General features: G+C 44.3%; 1 protein-coding gene across 11 annotated transcripts in view; it reads left to right on the forward strand.

Annotated features, from left to right (window-relative positions):
- The window catches only part of RBFOX1 (RNA binding fox-1 homolog 1), a 440,264-nt gene that overhangs the window by 201,925 nt on the left and 216,362 nt on the right, over positions 1-21,977 (forward strand). For 9 of the 11 annotated variants that reach the window (XM_064295558.1, XM_064295563.1, XM_064295566.1 and 6 more), the window contains exon 2: positions 18,255-18,497. In XM_064295558.1, the coding sequence (XP_064151628.1) occupies positions 18,255-18,497 (243 nt within the window). Of the gene's footprint in view, positions 1-9,914; positions 9,948-18,254; positions 18,504-21,977 lie in introns of those variants that run through there. The other 2 variants (XM_064295561.1, XM_064295567.1) reach the window with 2 other exon arrangements.

A 21,977-nucleotide genomic window follows, 5' to 3' on the forward strand; every position in this document is an offset into this window, starting at 1 on the left:
GGGTTGATATATATATATATATATGACACAATACTTACCGTTTCCCCCACGTGTCTCTCAGTTTCTCATACTGTGGGGGCTTGGGTGTTGCTGTGATGCTGGAAGCTATGCCACCAGTATTCAGATACCAGCAGGGTCACCCATGGAAGAGGGTTTCAGGTGAGCTTCCAGACTAAGACAGACTAGGAAGAAGGACCCGGCAGTCTACTTCTGAAAAGCATTAGCCAGTGAATCACAGCGGAACATTGTCTGATATAGTGCTGGAAGATGAGCCCCCCAGGTTGGAAGGCACTCAAAAGATGACTGGGGAAGAGCTGCCTCCTCAAAGCAGAGTCGACCTTAATGACATGGATGGAGTAAAGCTTCCGGGACCTTCATTTGCTGATGTGGCACAACTCAAAATGAGAAGAAACAGCTGCAAACATCCAATAATAATCAGAACCTGGAATGTACGAAGTATGAATCTAGGAAAATTGGAAATCATCAAAAATGAAATGGAACACATAAACATCGATATCCTAGGCATTAGTGAGCTGAAATGGACTGGTATTGGCCATTTTGAATCGGACAATCATATAGTCTACTATGCTGGGAATGATAACTTGAAGAGGAATGGTGTTGCATTCATCGTCAAAAAGAATGTTTCAAGATCTATCCTGAAGTACAACGCTGTCGGTGATAGGATAATATCCATATGCCTATAAGGAAGACCAGTTAATATGACTGTTAATTCAAATTTATGCACCAACCACTAGGGCCAAAGATGAAGCAATAGAAGATTTTTATCAGCTGCTACGCTCTGAAATTGATCGAACATGCAATCAAGGTGCATTGATAATTACTGGCGATTGAAATGCGAAACTTGGAAACAAAGAAGGATCAGTAGTTGGAAAATATGGCCTTGGTGATAGAAACAATGTCGGAGATAGAATGATAGAATTTTGTAAGACCAATGACTTCTTCATTGCAAATACCTTCTTTCACCAACACAAACGGCGACTATACACATGGACGTCGCCAGATGGAACACACAGAAATCAAATTGACTACATCTATGTAAAGAGATGATGGAAAAGCTCAATATCATCAGTCAGAACAAGGCCAGGGGCCGACTGTGGAACAGACCATCAATTGCTCATATGCAAGTTCAAGCTGAAACTGAAGAAAATCCGAGCAAGTCCACGAGAGCCAAAATATGACCTTGAGTACATCCCACCTGAATTTAGAGACCATCTGAAGAATAGATTTGACTCACTGAACACTCATGACCAAAGACCAGATGAGTTGTGGAATGACATCAAGGACATCATCCATGAAGAAAGCAAGAGGTCACTGAAAAGACAGGAAAGAAAGAAAAGTCCAAGATGGATGTCAGAGGAGACTCTGAAACTTGCTCTTACGCATTGAGCAGCTAAAGCAAAAGGAAGAATTGATGAAGTAAAAGAACTGAACAGAAGATTTCAAAGGGCCTCTCGAGAAGACAAAGTAAAGTATTATAATGACGTGTGCAAAGAGCTGGAGATGGAAAACCCAAAGGGAAGAACACGCTCGGTGTTTCTCAAGCTGAAAGAACTGAAGAAAAATTTCAAGCCTCGAGTTGCAATAATGAAGGATTCCATGGGGAAAATATTAAATGATGCAGGAAGCATCAAAAGAAGATGGAAGGAATACACAGAGTCATTATACCAAAAAGAATTAGTCGATATTCAACCATTTCAAGAGGTGGCATATGACCAGGAACCAATGGTACTGAAGGAAGAAGTCCAAGCTGCTCTGAAGGCATTGGCGAAAAGCAAGGCTCCAGGAATTGTTGGAATATCAATTGAGATGTTTCAACAAACAGATGCAGCTCTGGAGGTGCTCACTCATCTATGCCAAAAAATATGAAAGAAAGCTTCCTGGCCAACTGACTGGAAGAGATCCATATTTATGCCTATTCCCAAGAAAGGTGAACCAACTGAATGTGGAAATTATAGAACAATATCGTTAATATCACACGCAAGCAAAGTTTTGCTGAAGATCATTAACAAATGGCTGTAGCAGTATATCGACAGGGAGCTGCCAGAAATTCAGGCTTGTTTCAGAAGAGGACGCAGAACCAGGGATATCGTTGCTGATGTCAGGTGGATCCTGGCCGAAAGCAGAGAATACCAGAAGGATGTTTACCTGTGTTTTATTGACTATGCAAAGGCATTTGACTGTGTGGATCATAACAAACTATGGATAACACTGTGAAGAATGGGAATTCCAGAAGACTTAATTGTGCTCGTGAGGAACCTTTACATAGATCAAGAGGCAGTTGTTCGGACAGAACAAGGGAATACTGGTTGGTTTAAAGTCAGGAAAGGTGCGCACCAGGGTTGTATTCTTTCACCCTACGTATTTAATCTGTATGCTGAACAAATAATCTGAGAAGCTGGACTATATGAAGAAGAACGGGACATCAGGATTGGAGGAAGACTCATTAGCAACCTGCGATATGCAGATGACACCACCTTGCTTGCTGAAAGTGAAGAGGACTTGAAGCACTTACTAATGAAGATCAAGGACCACAGCCTTCTGTATGGATTGCACCTCAACATAAAGAAAACAAAAATCCTTACAACTGGAGCAATGAGCAACATCATGATAAACAGAGAAAAGATTGAAATTGTCAAGGATTTCATTTTACTTGGATCCACAATCAACAGCCACGGAAGGAGCAGTCAAGAAATCAAAAGATGCGTTGCATTGGGCAAATCTGCTGCAAAAGGGACCCCTTTAAAGTGTTGAAGAACAAAGATGTCACCCTGAAGACTAATGTGCGCCTGACCCAAGCCATGGTATTTTCAATCGCATCATATGCATGTGAAAGCTGGACAATGAACAATGAAGACCAAAGAAGAGTTGACACCTTTGAATTGTGGTGTTTGCGAGGAATATTGAATATACCATGGACTGCCAAAAGAATGAACAAATCTGTTTTGGAAGAAATGCGGCCAGAATGCTCCTTAGAGGCAAGGATGGCGAGACTGCGTCTTACATACTTTGGACGTGTTGTCAGGAGGGATGAGTCCCTGGAGAAGGATATCACACTTGGCAGAGTACAGGGTCAGCGGAAAAGAGGAAGACCCTCAACAAGGTGGATTGACACAGTGGCTGCAACGATGAGCTCAAGCATAACAACGATTGTGAGGATGACGCAGGACCGGGCAGTGTTTCGTTCTGTTGTGCGTAGGGTCGCTATGAGTCGGAACCGACTCGACGGCACCTAACAACAACAACAATTTACCATTTCACCCTTTTTTAGATATACAATTTAGTGATACCAGTTATATTAATCATGTAATGAGTAGTATTCCATTGTGTGTCTGTCCTGCCTTTTGTTTGCTCATTCATCTGTTGGTGGACATTTAAGTTGTTTCCACCTTTTGTCTATTGTGACTAGTGCTGCAGTGAGCACTGGTGTACAGGTTTCTGTTGACATTCCTGCTTTTGAGGCTCTTGGGTATACACCTAGGAGTGGGCTTCCTATGCTGCATGAATTCGTAGTAATAAATCCTTCTGTACAACCTTGGGATATTCCCAGTGGGGAATTTTTTCTTTTTTTCAATAATACAGAGCAACATTTGATTGTTTGACCTTGTCCTCAGTGTCTTGAGGTGTTGGGTGAGTTGGAACGTGTTTGGATACCAGTAGGGATGAAGGGACTAGCCTGAGGATTTGTTTTTCATTTAACAAAACAATTTGAAGGCTCTTTTTTGTGTGTGTGCTTGCCTGAGTTGCTGATACCACTGCCATGAGGTTCTTGTGCTTGTGGAGTTTCCAGTCTAGGTCCCTCACACTTCAGTTGGAGTTTACATTGTAGTTGGAGACTATTGTTGTTGTTGTTACGTGGCATTGAGTCAATTCAACGTACAACAGAACAAAACACTGCCCAGTCCTGTGCCATCCTCACATCGTTATACCGGAGCTCATTGTTGCAGCCACTGTGTCAATCCATCTGGCTGAGGGTCTTCCTCTCTTTCGCTCACCTTCTACTTTATCAAGCGTGTTGTCCTTCTCCAGGGACTGATCCCTCCTGACAACATGTCCAAAGTATGTGAGACATAATCTCGTCATCCTTTATTCTAAGGAGTATTCTGCTTGTTGTACTTCTTCTAAGACAGATTTGTTCGTTCTTTTGGCAGTCCATGGTATATTCAATATTCTTTGCCAGCAGCACAATTCAAAGGTGTCAATTCTTCTTCAGTTTTCCTTATTCATTGTCCAGCTTTCTCATGCATATGAGGCAATTGAAAACACTTTGGCTTGGGTTAGGCACACCTTAGTCTTCAAGGTGACATCTTTGCTTTTTAACACTTTAAAGAGGTCCTTTGCATCAGATTTGCCCAGTGTGATATGTCTTTTGATTTCTCAACAGCTGCTTCCATGGATGTTGATCCTGGATCCAAGTTAAATGAAATTCTTGACAATTTCAATCTGTTCTCCCTTTATCATGATGTTGCTTATTAGTCCAATTGTAGAAATGTGTATATTATGTCAAACTTTACTAAGGGTTTTAAAGGACAGGCCAGGACTCTCTGAGATCCTGGTACAGTGGTGAGAACAATGAGAAAACCCATCTTCTAAAGTGCGTGATGCTGTTGGTTGGGAACTTCACTTGTTTCAGCGACTGCTAAGATTTTTTGGAGGCCAGTGTATTTCCCTTTGGAAATATCACCTCGGAAGCGGCTACGTCAAGTCTCTGGACTTGTACAAAGTGCCAAAAATATTTGATTGCTGCTAACTTTTAAGGAGTTGAGAAAAACAACCTCTACACTGCCTTCTGTAACTCCAAATGGAAAAACAGGATGGAACGTTTTGCAAACATGACACCTCGTTGCTGCGAGCGAGCCTGCCGCCTACTTCCTTGCTTGGTTTGTGTTTCTGGGGTTGGTGTTTGTCAGCTGTGGGAAGATGGCTTCTGGCCCCTTTCTGTGGTTTTTTGTTGATGTTGGGGAAGTGAAAGGAAACAGATTGTTTTCACTTGAATCTATGACTTGGGTTCTCGTTATCATTCTTGTTTCCTTTTGCTCATTGTGACCTCAGAGCCATTCAGAGTTCCTTGTGCAAGAGATGTTTTTGTGTAACCCAGGGTAGTTAGGGAAACTAATGTTTGTAAATTTACCTACATGAGGTCAGATTTGAATCCGTACTCAGCTATTTAAGAATATCCATCTTGGGAGTCTGACAGATTTGGGTAACTAGCACTTACTAGTTGTATGAGCGAGAGCAAGTGATTCCACCTCCCTTGGAAGGAGGATACCATATTGGATTCTTGTTAAATGAGGTAATGTAGGCAAAGATTTTGGGTTGAACTCTGTATCCTCAGTACTTAGAACAATGTCTGGTATACAGTAGGTACTCAAAAAAGGGTTTCCTATCATTGTCATCACCACCATTATTCCTATCACCATCATCATTATCACCACCATCATTCACCATTTCAACTACCACTATCATCATCATCATCACACCATCATCACGACCATTATTACCATCATCATCATCATCACCACCATCATTACCATTACCATTATCACCACTACCATCACCATGATTACCATTATTACCATCACCATCATCAGCAGCACCATCACCACCATCATCACCGTTATTACCATCACCATCATTACCATTATTATTACCATCATCATCACCACCATCACCACCATCATCAACATCATCACCATCACCACCACACAATCATCATTGTCATCATCGTCTTCGTGTGACTCAGCAGCAAGAACTCTTGAGTGGGACCAGCCTAAGTTCAAATTCTGATTCTGTGACTTATAAGTTTAGAATGCACATATTGGGAAATATTTTTTCATTTCTTTAGAATCTCAGTTTTCTTATCTGTAAAATGGGGGCCATAATCAACCTCAGGGGGGAGTGATTGTGAGGATTGACTCTCCAAGCACAACACCTGGCACACAGGAAATGAGAATTAGACACACAGTCCCCTGTTTTCCCCAGAGGAAGTACTTTATTGGACTGGAAGGGGGAGCGGTTTTATCCCCACCATGAAACATGAACACTCACAGGGATTTCTAGATTTTAGAAGATTTTCTCTCTGAAGAGTCTCATTGGGAAGAAGAATTTGGATGATTATATTTTATAAATAAGGAAACAGGGACACACAGGGGTTGAGTAACTTGCCAATAGTTCTACCATCAAGCTCCTGACTTCTCAGTGTTTGACTTCTATTCCATAATCACGGCACTCAACAAAGATTGGATGGTAATGAACACTGGAAATTACCTAGCACGGTGATTTTTAAATTATTTTATCACAATCTGAAAAAGACTTTATATTGTAGTCCAACACACCCACATTAAAGTTTCATGAAATAATGCTCACTTACTATTCTATTCGTTTCCATGGTGGTATAATTTACTTCATTTTTTAATAATTTATTTTAGTTTTTTTTGTTGTTGTTAATATACACAGCAGAACATCCAGCAATTGGACAATTTCTGCATGTACAGTTTGTTGACATTGATTCCATTCTTCAAATTGTGTAATCATTCTCACCCTCCATTTCTGAACTATTTTATTTCATGTTTAAAATATTGGTATGATGGTACCCTAAGTAGATTTTAAAACCTATGGAATCATAACTTATAGTTTGAAAATCCCTGACCTAGAACATTTTTCCCCAGGACTGTGTATCAGAATGACCTGGGGCTTCTTCTACAGTGTACTTACCTGGAGCCTGCCCTCAAGCTTCTGAGGCAGTAGATCTAGGGTAGAACTCTGACATCGGATTTTTTAAAAATAATACCCCAGGTGACTCAGAAGTGCCACTGGTTAAAGACCAGTGTCCTGGAGCATCTCTGACTGTTTCCGCCTGAAACCCTCCTTTCTACTTAGGTTTTGTTTTTATGGGTTTGTTGTTGTTGTTTTGTTTTTTGGTATTTTCTCCATTACTCCCCAGAACATTGGTGCCTTCACCAGGGAACTGTCTGTCTTGGCCTCACCGCTCTTTCCCAGGTTGAAGTCCACTTAAGTTATCAATGAAGACAAGCAACTAATGGTTGATGAACATGGCGACTTCTCCACCTTTGGGCTGGAATAGTGCAATGGGGAGGGGGCAGTGGTGCTTCAGTAGAAGAATTCTGAACTTGTATGTGGAAGACCTGGGTTCGATTCCCAGCCAATGCACCTCATGTGCAGCTACCACCCACTTGTCAGTGGAGGCTTGTGTGTTGCTTTGATGCTGAGCAGGTTTCAACAGAGCTTCCAGACTAAGATAGACTAGGAAGAAAGGCCTGGTGATCCACTTCCGAAAACCAGCTATTGAAACCCATGGATCAAAAGGGTCTGATCCACAACAGATCATGGGGGTGGCACAGGACAGAGCAGCATTTCATTCCATTGTGCAAAGGGCCGTCATGAGTCAGAGACTGACTCAATGGCAGCTAACAACAAGTACAAGAGAGGGGATCTGATCCTCTGTGCTTATGGCATTCAGAGAGAGGAGCTGACACATTCCTTTAAGGAACTCGAAATGGCTGCTGGTTTAACTGACTACTTGCAGATAGAGACACGTTGGACGTGTCCCTGGGGTATGACTGGAAATGCAAATGGAAAGGTGGCAGAAATACTATTTATCCAGATTTTCTTTCAAACCCTGGGAAACTGGGGATTTAAAAAAAAAAAACAAACACCTGGGGGCTACCTGAACTACTACCACCTGACAGACCAGCAGGAATGTTGAATTCTTTGGGGCAACCTCCTCCACTCTCACTCTTGCCTCTGTTATACAATTTAATTACAAGTCTAATCACTTTGGAAACCCTATCCGTTCCCTCCAGTGCAGCAAGATCTCTGCTTTAATAGCGAGGTGCCTTAGCGATAAGCAGCTGTCCACAGGAAGGGAGGTGGGACTCTTAAAACCTCTCCCTCGACGAGCAGGAAAGACGTGACCAAACAAAAGCTGAAATTATTTTGACATTTCACTCTGGTTGTTGCAGCTTTAATAGTAAAGGAAGAACAAAGTCTTCGTAGCCCTAGATGAAAAGGCCGCATTTGGCATGGAGGCAGGTTCTTTGCTGCTGGTAGCTGCTATTGAGTTAGCCCTGACTGGTAGCAATTCCTGTGCAATGGGACAAAATGCCACCTGGTCCTGCACCGTCTTCATGATGGGTTGTGGGTCAGACTGTTGTGGTGCATAGGATTATCATTGGCTGATTTTCAGAAGTCAATCACCAGGCCTTTCTTCCTAGTCTGCCTTAGAGTGGAAGTGCTGCTGAAACCTGTTCGACATCATAGCAACATTCAAGCTTCCACTGACAGATGGATAGTGGCTGCGTATGAGGTGCATTGGCTGGGAATCGAACCCAGGTCTTATACATGGAAGGGGAGAATTCTACCACTGACCCACCACTGCCCTGGATACACGGGGGATTTTTTTTGTATGAGGCTTTGCTCACTGGGAGAGAAGAGCAGACAGTGAGCTAGGAAGAGGCAAAAGTTCAAGGAAAGGAGAAAACAGGACTCCTATACTGTTCCTTCATAGCATTTGTCACCACTGGGTTTGGGGCTCACCTGTGGCCTCCTTTCTGCTGCCAACCTTGGCTGGAAAGACCATGGGGACAAAGGTGGTTTTGGGTTCTATGCCCCATTTTATTGAATGTGAATGAATGACTCCATTTATAAACTGCGTACTATGAGCCAGACCCTATGTGTTGTTGTGGTGTGATCTGATGCTTGATTCACTCCTCACAATAACCCTGTGAAGGTGCTCGTCATTACCCTGCCTTAGTCACCCGTGCCGCTGTAACCACAAGTGGATGGCTTTAAAGAACACAAACGTATGTGCTCACAGTTTGGAGGCCAAAGTCCAAGTCAGCATCTCAGCTGTGTGGACCCCTTCCTTGTCCATAGCCCCCGGCATTCCTCAGTTCCTTGGCTTGTAGAGGATCCTCACGTGGCATCCATCTTCCCTTGTCTATGTGTGTGTGTACTCTTCTTACAGCTCAGGCCTGATTAGGTTTCGGATCCACCCTACACTGGAATGTCCTCATGAACATAACGCAAGATAAGTCCTCTTTTCAAACAGGCACAAGGATTAGGATTTCAACACTTTTTTTTTTTTGAAGGGGAGGGATCATTTAATCCATCCCCATTAAACAGATGCAAACACTGTAGTTCTGTCCATTGAAACAACTGAACAACTTAGCAAAGATCACATAGCTATCCTGCAAAGAAGTGGGCTCTCAGCATCCTCCACACCACCTTCAGCTACAGTACTGTGGACTCAGTTTACAGCTAACCGTGCGGCTTTGTTACACATCCATTCTCTCCCAGAATTTTATTTTATTTCCCTAGGCCATCTCTCTGTCTCTTTAAGCTGTTTCTTCATCCCTTCTCTATCCCTTCACCTGCTACCCCACCATCACCCTCCCCTGTTAGATAACACACAATAAGGATAACAGCAGCAACCTCCCCCAGTGGATTTTCTAACTTTGCATACCATATATTTAGTCTAGCAATAAAAAATACCAGCTCCAGGCAATGCATAGAATAGCATTTCTAATGTTTTTTAAACAGCTATTAATGTAGTCGAGTGCTGTCTTTTTTTTTCTTCCTCTCTCCCTCCTCTATATAATCATCTGCTCAGTGGTGCACTCAGAAGCCCAGAGCTGGAACCAGAGGAGGGGCAAGCTGTGATTGATGGGCCAGGCCCTGCTCGCTGAAAGAGTCCCATCTGGGCTTGGTTTTGGGAGCAGTCAGATGTTGAGGGGGAGGTCAGCAAGATGGCCTCAGCTCCCTCTCCTTCGACACCCCAATCATCCCCACATTGCAAGCACACACGCCCCCGCTCGTAATTGAGGCTCGTTTTCGCAGACGCTTTGTGGCGTGGGACTAAAACAGCTGCTAAGTTTATGGAGGAGAAAAGAAGCAGGATGGTGCAGCAGGTATTTTTATTATTATTATTATTTTCCCATTTTAATTTGCACTGGAAACTGTGATTTGAATTAAGCCGAAGGCTTTCCTTTCATTCAGTCTCTGTGCTCCGCGATATGTATTTTGCTCCTCGAATCGATCCTGGCAAAGGAGAGTTTCAGCCAAGTGTGTGTGTGTGTGTGTGTGTGCGTGTGTGTCAGCTTTCTGCCTGATGTGTCAAACTGAGCTGGTCTTAGAACCAGCAAGTTAATGGTCTAATTTTGCATTTTCCGTCTTTGTTTCAAAGCCCCGGGGGCATGATGCAGTTTAGCTCATTTCAGTTGTGTGCAAGAGGCTTTCCTCTGAATATGCGCGATTTCTTGCCAGAGAAGTAGAACAGTCTAAGCAAGGAAACTAAAGTAAAACAAACTGTCAGCAAACTGGAAACTGCAGGCAACCACCAAGAATGGATAGTTTCCTCCAGCGATAGGTGTTGGTGCGGGGTCCGGTGGCGGGTGTCGCCGCTTTCCTTGGCTGTGCGGACAGATGCAATCGGCTGGTTTATTAGAGCTTGACAATGCTGTGCGCTTCTTCATGACAGGGGCTGTGCTTAGGCCAGGAGAAGTTCTTTAGGGCAAGCAATGGGCTGGGGACAAACCAATTCCAGAAGCCGAAGGGGAGGGGTTTTCAAGAACTTGGACTCTTGAAGCTGTGGAAGCACACACACATGCACACAGACAAATACTTGATTATTTCATAGTCAACATTGGCAGCTAGGAAGGCAGGCACGTTGCCCCTGAGTGAAAGTCAGACACTTACATCGAAAAGAATATACCCGTTTTGTTCTCTGCCACGTAAAGGTTATTTCTTGGTTGAAATGTGGTTTGCATTAGATTTCAGGCCAAAATATTTTGCAAAGTCTTACTGGTGGCCGCCCTCTGTTCTCTTAGGAGTTTTCCAAAACTACTTAAACCATTCAGGGCAATGAATGTGGGGGGAAATTTGAAAAAGCCCCCTCTCTTTTTCTCTTTGATGCCTTCTCCTGAGCCCACTTCAGGGAGAAAATTAAGGGTGCATGAGGTCTCAGGGACCAGGGAAATTCCTTGTGCACCAGAGGAGCACCTGTCTCAAAGCACGCCAGCAACAGCATCCACACGCCATGCTAATAGCCAGATTAGGGTGTTTGTCTTAAAATAGCAATAATATCCTGGGTATTTCATGCTTCAGTAAAATATTTAAATGGAAATGGCATTTTTTCACCCTTTCTGAATCAAACTGGGTTGTATTTTAATAATCCTTTTACTCTCAGTGGCCAGAGTGAAAGCTACCCATTGGGGTGTCTCAGGTAATGTTGGGGGTTCCAGTTCATTGTGCTGTTGAGTCGCTCTCCTTGGCTGAGGTTGGGCGTACGTGGGCAAGGAAGTTTTTTCTACATTTATCTTAATAGATGTTTTTTATTTCAAGCTTCTACCCAGCTCCACAGAGGCAAGGTTGGTCCCTCAACTCATGGTGACCTCATGCACAAAGGAACGGAACGCTGCCCGGTCCTGTGCCATCCCCACGATCAGTTGTGGACCGGACTGTTGTGCCATACCGAAAGTGGGCTTTAAACCATGGGGTCGTTTACCCCTTTGTGTCTTTGTTTTACCCCTTTGTCTCTTTAGCAGACAGCCAGGGAAGGCACAGGCACTGAGAAGTAGATGTTGGATTTGTAAATGCACTTGAAACAGTGGCTTGAGGAGTTGGGGGATAAGTGCAAAGTACAACCACCCTCTCCATCAACTAGGAATGCCCACAAGCACCCCACTTGAAAAAAATCTGCAAATATCAGAACCTCTACGATCATTCCACTGATGTAGGAAAGGTGGGGGGTTGGCACTGGAATAGAAGAAAGAAGGCAGCTTCTGCAAATGAGGGAATGTCTAGCCAGAGCACTCCAAATGATTTTGCTCATCACTCTCCCTTCCGTCATCTTGGCTTGAGCTTTGACTGGGATCCTGTTCACCTGCACAGGATTTGCCTTGACTTGGGGTGTGCCCTTAATGCAGGGCAGCAGTGGTTCGGTGGCAACATTCTCACCTTCCACGTGGGAGATCCGGCTTTGATTCCCAGCCAACGCGCCTCATGTGTAGCCACCACTCATCCATCAGTGGAGGCTTGCATATTGCTAGGTTGCTAAGCAGGTTTCTGCGGAGCTTCCAGACTGAGATGGACTAGGAAGAAAGGCCTGGTGATCTACTTCTAAAATCAGCCAGTGAAAACCCTATGGATCACAGCAGTCCAGTATGTGCCTGATCGTGGGGATGGTGCAGGATTGGGCAGCATTTTTAGTACTGCATGGGGTTGAAGGCGGCCAACCACAATACTAATGCATCGTTCTGGATACTGCCTCTCAGCCAAGCTGAGACTCCAGAAGCTTTACTAAGGAGGAGACAAAGGTGCCTCTAAAGCCATTGGAAGGTGAAAAAAATATAAAAAATTCCATAGGAAGTGCAATGCTCTTAATTAAATATTAGCTGTAATTAGCCCAAAGTGCAAATGTTGGGAATATTAATTAGGGTCTCTCTGGAACTGCTGTCAGTGTTAATAAGGAACTGTCGGGGGTCCCACCAACATCTGCTTGCGGGCTCCAGGTACAGGACAGAAATCCAGAGCCCAACGTTCCTGGATGATAATTGTAGGCGCCGTAGTGACCACCAACATACTCACCAGGGCTCAGCACCTTGTGTTTCCAGAGTGGTGCCAATCTTGGTAGAGGTTGGTGGTTTTTCCCTGGCTCCAGTGTCACCCCAAGCTGGCCACCCTTGCCTTTCCTAGAGTGGGCTCAGAGCATCCTGAAGCCAGGCTCAGACTACACATGGTGGTAGGAATTTCCCAGGCTGTTACTCCGCCACTCACCAGGAGCCATCAACCTATTCCGGCTAATGAAATTGTTGGCATCTTTAAATCAAATACCCGAGCACCAATCTTCCCCACAGAGTGTAACACACCATACCAAACCAAACCAGTTGCTGTAGAGTTAATTCCGACTCGTGGCAACCCCATGTGTTACAGAGTAGAACTACTCTGTAGGGTTTTCTTGGCAGTAATCGTTATGGAAGCAGATTGCCAGACCTTTCTTCCTCAGTGCCGCTGGGTGGGTTCAACTGCCAACCTTTTGAATAGCCGCTGAACACAAACTCTTTTTACTACCCAGGGACCTTGCAGCCAGGCAGAAAGCAAGTCTTGGGGCCATGGGGTATAGAGGTGTTTGTTTAAAAACGGGAACTGACCACCACACCAGGTGATTCTCTTGCCAGAGAAGAGTCACCCTGGCACAAGAAAAATGTGAGCTTCATTTCGTTTCTTGTCTGCTCTGAGAACTATCTGTGGCTGTGACCTTGGAAAGTTATTTCCCAGCTCTGGGCTGCAGTGTGTTCAACTACAAAGTAAAGTGGAATTAGAGATGCAATACATGCAAAAGCAAGGATTCTTGACCTCACACTGTGGACATTTGGGGCTGGATTGTCCTTATTTAGGGCCTATCCTATGCAGAAGGAGCCCTGGTGGCACAGTGGTTAAGCACTCAGTTGTTAAACAAAAGGTTCGAACCCACAGCTGCTCCACGGGAGAAAGGTGTGGCGATCTGCTTCTGCATAGATTCACAGCCTTGGAAACCCTGTGTGGGGCCACTATGCATCAGAAACAACTCTATGGCAATGGGTTTGGTTTTCTTTTTCGGGGGAGGGGGTCCTATGCATTGTAGAATGTTTAGCAGCAGCCCTGACTTCTGCTCACTAGATGCCAGAAAAAGAAAACAGAGAGAAAGAAAGGGAGGAAGAAAAGAAACTGTTGCCGATGAGTCAGACTCATGGCAACCCCCTTGTGTGTCAAATAGAACTGTGCTCCATAGGGTTTCATGGCTGTGACCTTTCTGGTCCCAGATCACCAGGCCTTTCTTCCAAGGCACCCCAGGGTAGGATTAAACCATCAACCTTTTGTTTAGTAGCCACATGCTTAACCATTTGTGACACTCAAGGGCTCCAGTAGCATCCCCCGTTTGTGACAACCAAAATGTCTCCAGACATTGCCTAATGTCCCCTGTAGGGCAATGTTGCCGTGTTTAAGAACTGCCTAATTAACATGTTGTTGTAGTCGTTGTGTGCTATCAAGTTGATTCTGATACATAGTGACCTCATGTGACAGTAGAACTTCCCATAGGGTTTCCTAGGCTGTAATCTTTATGGGAGCAGATCTCCAGGTCTTTCTCCTGCTGAGCAGCTAGGTGAGTTCACACTGCCAACGTTTTGGTTAGCAGCCGAGCTTATAACTGTTGCGCTACCCAGAGATCCTTGTTTAAGAACTACTGGTGTAAAATACTCAGCCCAGTGCCCGGCACCCGCTAGGCCTGAGGTAAAGGGTAGCTCCACTCAGTTTGGCTTCTGAGAACCAGGCAGGAAAAGGGCACAGAAGCTTGAGGATATCAAGGACCTTCTTCTCCATAAGTCCACTTCTGCTGAGTCTGATGCCTTTTTGTGTATGTGTGTGTGCGTGCATGCACACACACGTGCAAATGTATTTGCAATTCAGAGATCTGGTGATGGGAAGCAAAGCCCAAGAAAAGACTCTGATTCTCTCACTCGTTTTGTACCATTCTCCACATTGCTGATGCCCAAAACTAGTTGAGCCATCAGTCCTTGGTTTTGGTAGAATGGATCCCATTCCTTCCTCTTCCTGGTTCACTGCCATCTTTATTTCTGCCCAAACTAATGTGACCGTAGCTTCTCAACTAATGTCCCCATATCTAATGATATTCCACCACTTTCCCCATAAAGGGCCAGGTAGTAAATCTTTTAAACTTTGTAGGCCAGAAGCTCTCTGTCACAACTACTCAACTCTGCCATTGTAGTGCAAAAGTAGCCATGGAGAAAATACAAAGACATGAGCATCTTTGTGCCCCAATAAAACTTTATTTACAAAAACAGGCAGTGGGCTTGGTTTGTCCTCCATGTTGTTTGCCAACCTGTGTTCCACTCACCCTCCCCACTTATTCCATCTCCAGCTGCCAGATTAACATTTACAAAGCCCAGAGATCCATGTCCAGGCATGCATTCACTTAGCTTTGTTGTTGTGAGTTGCCATCAAGTTGGCCCCAACTCATGGTGACCTTACGTATAACAGAACAAAACATTGCTCAGTCCTGTGCCGTCTTCGTGATCATTGGTATGTTGGGGTCCATTGTTGCAGCTATCGTGTCAATCCATCTCATTGAGGGTTTCCCTAATTTTTGCTAACTCTCTCCTTTATCAATCATGATGTCCATTTCCAGCAATTGGTCTTTCTGATTATGTGTCCAAATAAGCAAGACAAAGTCTCGCCATTCTCACTTTTAAGGAGCATTGTAGTTGTATTTCTTCTTGCCTATGTTGCAGCTAGCATGCTGCTGGGCACTGAAGATGGAACACGGAGTGCTATACAGTCTCCTGCCCTCAATCAACCCACAGACATTAAATCCATTGACTTGTATGAGAGGTGCCCACTAGCTGTGGTGGATCACAGGAAGGTCTACTGACCTGGTTTAAGCATCCAGGAAGGCTTTCTGCAGGACGGAGCTCGTAATCTGGAACTGAAAGAGAAGCAGGGACTAGCCAGGCAAGAGGCCAGGGGAAGGCAGTCCCTGGCAGTGGTTGGGAAGACTCGAAGATAACACGAGGTTGGAGTTCTGCTACCTTCCATGATAATGTGCTCCTGAGAGCAGGCCTCTTCTCTTTCCAGTGCAGAGAGAGCTCAGATCCTAGCAGGAAGCCCTTGCTGCCTTGCAGGAGTTTGTGGGAATGAGTCACTTTTCCTGAGATTGCACTGCAGTGAGGAAAGGCCATGTGATCATAAGTGTTCTGGTGGAAGCATTTTCTGCTCAAGGTTGGGAAAGGAAACCTTTTTCCATCTCTCTCTGCTATTGCTCATGCAGTCCTTCCATACTCTCCTAGGAGGCCACGTTTTGGGTTTGCACAAGTCTCTCAATTTGGAGTTTCTGAGTGGCACAAATGGTTAACATGCTAAGTTGCTAACAGAAAGACTGGAGGTTTGAGTCCACACAGAGGTGCCTCGAAAGAAAGACCTGGCGATCTCCTTTTGAAAAATCAGCCACTGGAAACCCTATGGAGCACAGTTCTCCTCTGGCACATGTGGGGTCACCATGAGTCAGAACAGACTCAGTGGCAACCGGTTTTTCTAGTGATTTCCTAAGGATGGACAGGTTAACTTTCTATGTATTGTGATCCAATCATCCCACTGGGAGACATTCCACAGCGCCAAATGCTGAGGGAAAAAGAAAAAAAAAATGTTAGAAAGAAAGAAATGATTGTGAGTTTTTGTTTCCAGTGACACAGACATTTGGAGAAATTAGTCTGGGGGAGGAAAGGGCCTGATGGGAATGTTTTCACTTTTAAAATGTTTTAAACTCAGCCTAAGCTTAGTTCTCATCAAAGTGTCATCTTTAACATTCTAATTAAGGTCCCCTCTAAACAAATGCCCCAGCTCTGGGAGCTGCTCTGGGAGTGAACCCTTTTCCCCTCAACATCTTAAATGTTTTTCCTGCACTCAAGTTGCTTTAGCCAAAGAAAACCTCTCCAATGTGGGCTGCAGGAACTGAGGAGATGGGCACAGTTCTGATTTTTTTTTTTTTTTTTATCATTAGCTGAGGGCTAAAGTTACACCTAATTGACCACAGACGATGGGAGAGAGACAGCTATTTGGTGTGCTTAATTGTCAAGTTCTCTCTCTTTCTCTCTGACTGTGCTCCCTGTCTATTGAGACCATGGAAAATTAGGACCTCTGGGTTACATTTTCTGATGCCGTGTGTCAGAGTGTGTGTGTGTGTATGTGTGTGCCTGTATGGGAGAGTGTATGTGTGACTGTGTGTGTTTGTGTGACTGTGTGTATGGGAGTGTATGTGTGTGAGTGTGTCTGTGTGTATGTGTGCATGCTTATTCGTGTGTTTGGGTATGTGTCTGTGACTGTGTGTATACAGGAGTGTATGTACGTGTCAGTGTGTGTGTGTCCGTGTTCAAGTGTCTTTGTGTGTGTGCTTGTGTATATGTCTGTGTGTATTTGCCTGGATGTGTGTGTGTGTTACTGTGTGTATAGAGGAGTGTATGTGTGTATGAGTGAGTGTGTGTCTGTGTATGAGGGTGTGTGTAGTGTGCTAGAGTTATGACAGAGAGTATGAAGACAGATGTTCCCTGACATGGAAGCATTTTTTTTCCTTCTTCTGACTTGGCTGTAATGACCACACTGCATGTTTTGCCTAGACCTGAAGGGTGAATTGCTATGTAATACTCTGTGCTTATAAAAAATAAGGTGGAAGGGGTGGGGGAGACATTGACAAATGTGGCTCAGCATTCAGTCTTAAAATGGGTATGTCATGGAGGGCCATCTTTTTGCAAACTAGGCCCTGAATGCTCATTGGCTGCCTTCTGTTGACAGTGTGAACATCATACACACACACAAGCGTGGTGACCATTGAAAGACCCCCTTCATGCCATAATGTGAGCCGAGTCACATGAAGCTTTGATTCAATTCAAATGCTTAGATGACTTGGCTCTTCCTCTCAAGCACACACGTGTTCCAAGGAGTCATGGTCGCTCAATGGTTAAGCACTTGGCTAGTAACTGAAAGGTTGGCAGTTCAAAACCACCCAGCAGCTCCACAGGAGAAAGACCTGGAGATGTGCCCCCATAAAGATGACAGCCTAGAAAACCCTCTGGGGCAGTCCTGCTATGTCACATGGGGTTGCAATCTGTCAGAATTGATTTGATGGCACCTAACAACGACAACAGAACAATACACCTAACAAATGCTGAAACCTCAGTATAGAGGTTATATATCAAAGAGAGACTTCATAAAGTGTCATAAAGGAGGTAGAAATACTTAAAAGAAAAAAAAGTCCCATTTCATTCGCTGGCATTTTAAGGCTCAAATCAAGATCCTTCTGCCAGTGTAGACAACGACTTATTCACTAGTTCCAAAGTGGGAATGAATCAAGGAAGATCTGCCAGAAAAAGTCCAAACTTGTAGGGCCCTGACGCTCACAGTCCTTGGATGTCTGCCGAGCGACACAGGGAAAATGACGTCGCCTTTCCGGGCCTCGACTTACGCATTTGTGAAATGGGGGTTCATGATGGTCATTATTTTCTCACGGGGTGTGATGAAGATGAACTAGGATTGGCCCAGCGCTAACCGTTAGCGGGTGCTCATACCAGGAATTATTCAGGGAACAGCAGTTCTGCGTCTGGGGAATGGTTGTGTTTAGCGCCCACTCATGGTTTTCTCACCCTCTCCCCCTCCTTTTGGTTTTCCAGGGTAACCAGGAAGCAGCAGCAGCCCCTGACACAATGGCCCAGCCTTATGCTTCGGCCCAGTTCGCACCCCCTCAGAACGGCATCCCCGCGGAGTACACGGCCCCTCACCCCCACCCCGCGCCAGAGTACACGGGCCAGACCACCGTCCCTGAGCACACGTTAAACCTGTACCCTCCCGCCCAGGCGCACTCGGAGCAGAGCGCGGCGGACACGAGCGCGCAGACCGTCTCCGGCACCGCCACAGTAAGTGCGCGCGCCCCTCTCGCGTGTGGAGGAAGGTGCAGCCTGGGCGGGGGTGGGTGATCTCCAAGGTTGGGGGGGCAGGTGCCCCGAGCTCCGGGAATGACAGCAGCGGCGCACCCCCATCCACAGGGCTGCGAACTGAGGACCATTCCCAGCAAAACTGTCCCTACACGACTCCTTGTCATACCCGCTTCACAATTTTCACCCGGTCCACCTGCACTCTCTCCTATTATGTCTTTAAGTCAACATGTTTTTCATTAATGACCTTATTTGTAAAGGGAAACATTTATCTACTTCCGTTTCTATAAATTCTGCTTTTTCCCGAACGGCATCTCAGTGGGATCATACAGCATGTAACCCTGCTGGTGTTGTTCTGACTCATAGCGACCGCATGGGACAGAGCAGAACCACCCCATATGGTTTTCAAGGCTATAATCTTTATGGGAGCAGACTGCCAGGTCTTTCCCCTGCGAAGCTGCTAGGTCAGCAGCTTAACTTTTTCTCCACCAAGACTTCTTAAAAATGTAATTCATATAGCATAATTTCCCCATTTTAGGTGTACAATTCAAAGATTTTTAGTAGATTTGCCAAGTGGTGTAACCATCCCTGCAAGGTAACTTCGAAACGTTACCATCACCCCAGAAAGAAACCTTGTGTGCTTTTGGAGTCTCTTCCTTTCCCACCCCAGGGATGAGTGTAGCCTTTCTCACTTTGCCTAATGTATTTGAGATTCGTCCATGTTGCTGTGTGCATCCCTGGTTCCTTCCTCTTCATAACTCAGCTGTAGTTAGGGGAGGTTCTGACTACACAGGTGCAGCAGGATGGAATTTTAGGGAGTAAGGGAACCCTTCAGTATCTTGAGGGTGGTGATACACTGCTCCATGCACCAAAAAGAGTGAGTGTTATTGTTTGTAAATAAAAATGAATTAAAACAAACAAGCCAAAAAGAAACATTAGATCAGCACCGTAATGAAAACTAGTGTTATTGGCCATTGTTCAAAGAGCACCTTAAACAAAAATAGGTGAGTATTAAATTAAACAGTGTTCATTTGTGTACCGTCTAAGATGGTCATGCTCACCACAAGGCATAGATAGATCACATACGGAACACCTCACTCTGCAGAATTCATTAGAGGCTTGGGAGCACTGAGCCTCAAGTCTAGAGCATTCTGTAGGTACAAGACAGTTCTGCCTCTTCCCCTTGCCCCCAGGCCTCTGAAAAAGTTTCTGGAGTTTGTGGAGAAGCTTCTTGGTCTGAAACATGTCCTCTTTCCTGTAACTAAAGGCAACTGTTGGCTAATTTGGCTGGTCGGCACCTTATTCATTCAGAGGTTAGGTTTGGAGATGCTTTTTAAACCATGTACATTCTCAGATTATCTATTGCCTTGATTTTCTTTTATTGTATTGTGATGGAATACACATAACATTTACCATTTTCACCATTTTAAGGTGTACAACGCAGTGGTATTTGTACATTCACAGTGTTGTACAACCACCACCACTATCTAGCTCCCAAACATTCATCACCCTACAAAGAAACCTCACACTCATTCAATAGTCATTCCCACTCCCGCCTACCCCCACCCCAGTGCCTGGCAACCACAACCTGCAGTCTGTCTCTATAGATACACCTATTCTGAACATTTCATATACATGGAATCATACAATATGTGGCCTTTTGCGTCCAGCTTCTTTCACTTAGCAATAATGTTTCAAGGATCATCCACGTCATAGCATGTATCAGAACTTCCTTCCTCTTCATGGCTGAGTAATACTCCATAGTATGGATAGACCACGTTTTGTTTATCCAATTATCAGTCGATGAGCATTTGGGTTGTTTCCTTCATTTGGCTATTTTCAGTAGTGCTACTGTTGCCTTTTTTTTTTTTTTTTTTTTTGTATCTGGCTACTATAACTTACTATATAACTTACTATAACTTATTATAACTTACTATAACTTAGAGATCCAAAAAAAAAAAAAAAACCCATAGCCTTCAAGTTGATTCTGACTATAGTGAGCATATAGGAAAGAATAGAACTGCCCACAGGGTTTCCGAGTAGCGGCTGGTGGATTCGAACTGCCGACCTTTTGGTTAGCAGTCAAACACTTAAATCACTATGCCACCAGAGCTCCTAACTCAGGAGTGGGATATTGTGGCCACTCAATATGCTATTTAAATGAATTGCATTGATCTCTAAGGAGTTCTTATCTTGACTTCCCAATTGGATTAAGATTTCTTTTAAGGTAGGCATCATTAACCTTTTTTTTAAAAATCTAGCCTAATAAGTCTTCTGGCTTACAGTCTTTTCAGTGGTTACCTGTTGCTACTGAATCGATTTCAACTCATAGCAACCTTATAGAACAGAGTAGAACTGCCCCCATAGGGTTTCCAAAGAGCTACTGGTGGATTCGAACTTTGGACCTTTTGGTTAGCAGCCATAGCTCTTAACCACTATGCCACCAGGGTTTCCAAAGGGGTTGGAATTCCACATTGGGAGCAATGGGAAGCCATTGAAAAGACTATAAGCCAGAAGATATATTAGACTAGATTTCAAAAGAAAGGGTTAAGGATGTCTACCTTAAAAGAAAATCCATTTGGGGAGTTGAGATGAGAACTCCTTAGAGATCAACACAATTCATTTGTATAGCATATTGAGTGGCCACAATGTCCCAGGCATGGCAGTGACATAAGACAGTGAGCTGACATGTTCTCTTCTCTTAGAGATCTCTTGGTCCACTGGAGAATATAGGATCTGTGTTCTGTTAACTGTAATAATGTGACAAGTTCTAAAAAAGCAGTTGCCATCAAGAAGATTCTGACTTGGGGACCCCGGGCGTATCAGAGTAGAACTGTGCTCCACGGGGTTATCAATCGCTGATTTTCGAAAATAGATCGCCAGGCCTTTCTACTTATGACGGTGTCAAGATAAAACACTTTCTAAGGGGCCTACATTGAAATCAGGATCGGGGTATACATTTCAGGTTACAGGTGACAGAAAATTCGTAGGAGAGGAATTGGTGCACATGACGAAAAGTCCAGGAGGAAGTTGGTAAGATTGTTGAATTAGGTTCTTCTTTTATTTTTAATCAAAAAGGAAGGCACCTAAGTGGAGCAGAAAGGGGGGACAAGGAGCAAGATACAGGAAGCAATGACGCAGGAAGGAAAGTGACAGTGCAAAAGTGATATTCCAGAAGAAACAGGAAGGGATAGGACTAAGGGAAGACAGACAATACAGTAGGTAGTCTAGGAAAAGAGAAGAAACACTTTTTTTAAAACATCATTGAAATATAACTGACATGGAATATATATATTGCATATATAAAGAGTATGATTGGGTAAGTTTTGATATATTCATATTCCTCAGGAACCATTATGCCTAACAAGATGATGAACATATCCACCACCCTCAGAAGTTTTCTCACACCCTTTGGAATCCTTCTCTTCCCCTTCTCTGCCTCATCCCAGGCAAACCCTGACC

This window comes from Loxodonta africana, chromosome 12 (assembly GCF_030014295.1).
Source record: "Loxodonta africana isolate mLoxAfr1 chromosome 12, mLoxAfr1.hap2, whole genome shotgun sequence".
Taxonomy (NCBI): Eukaryota; Metazoa; Chordata; class Mammalia; order Proboscidea; family Elephantidae; genus Loxodonta; species Loxodonta africana.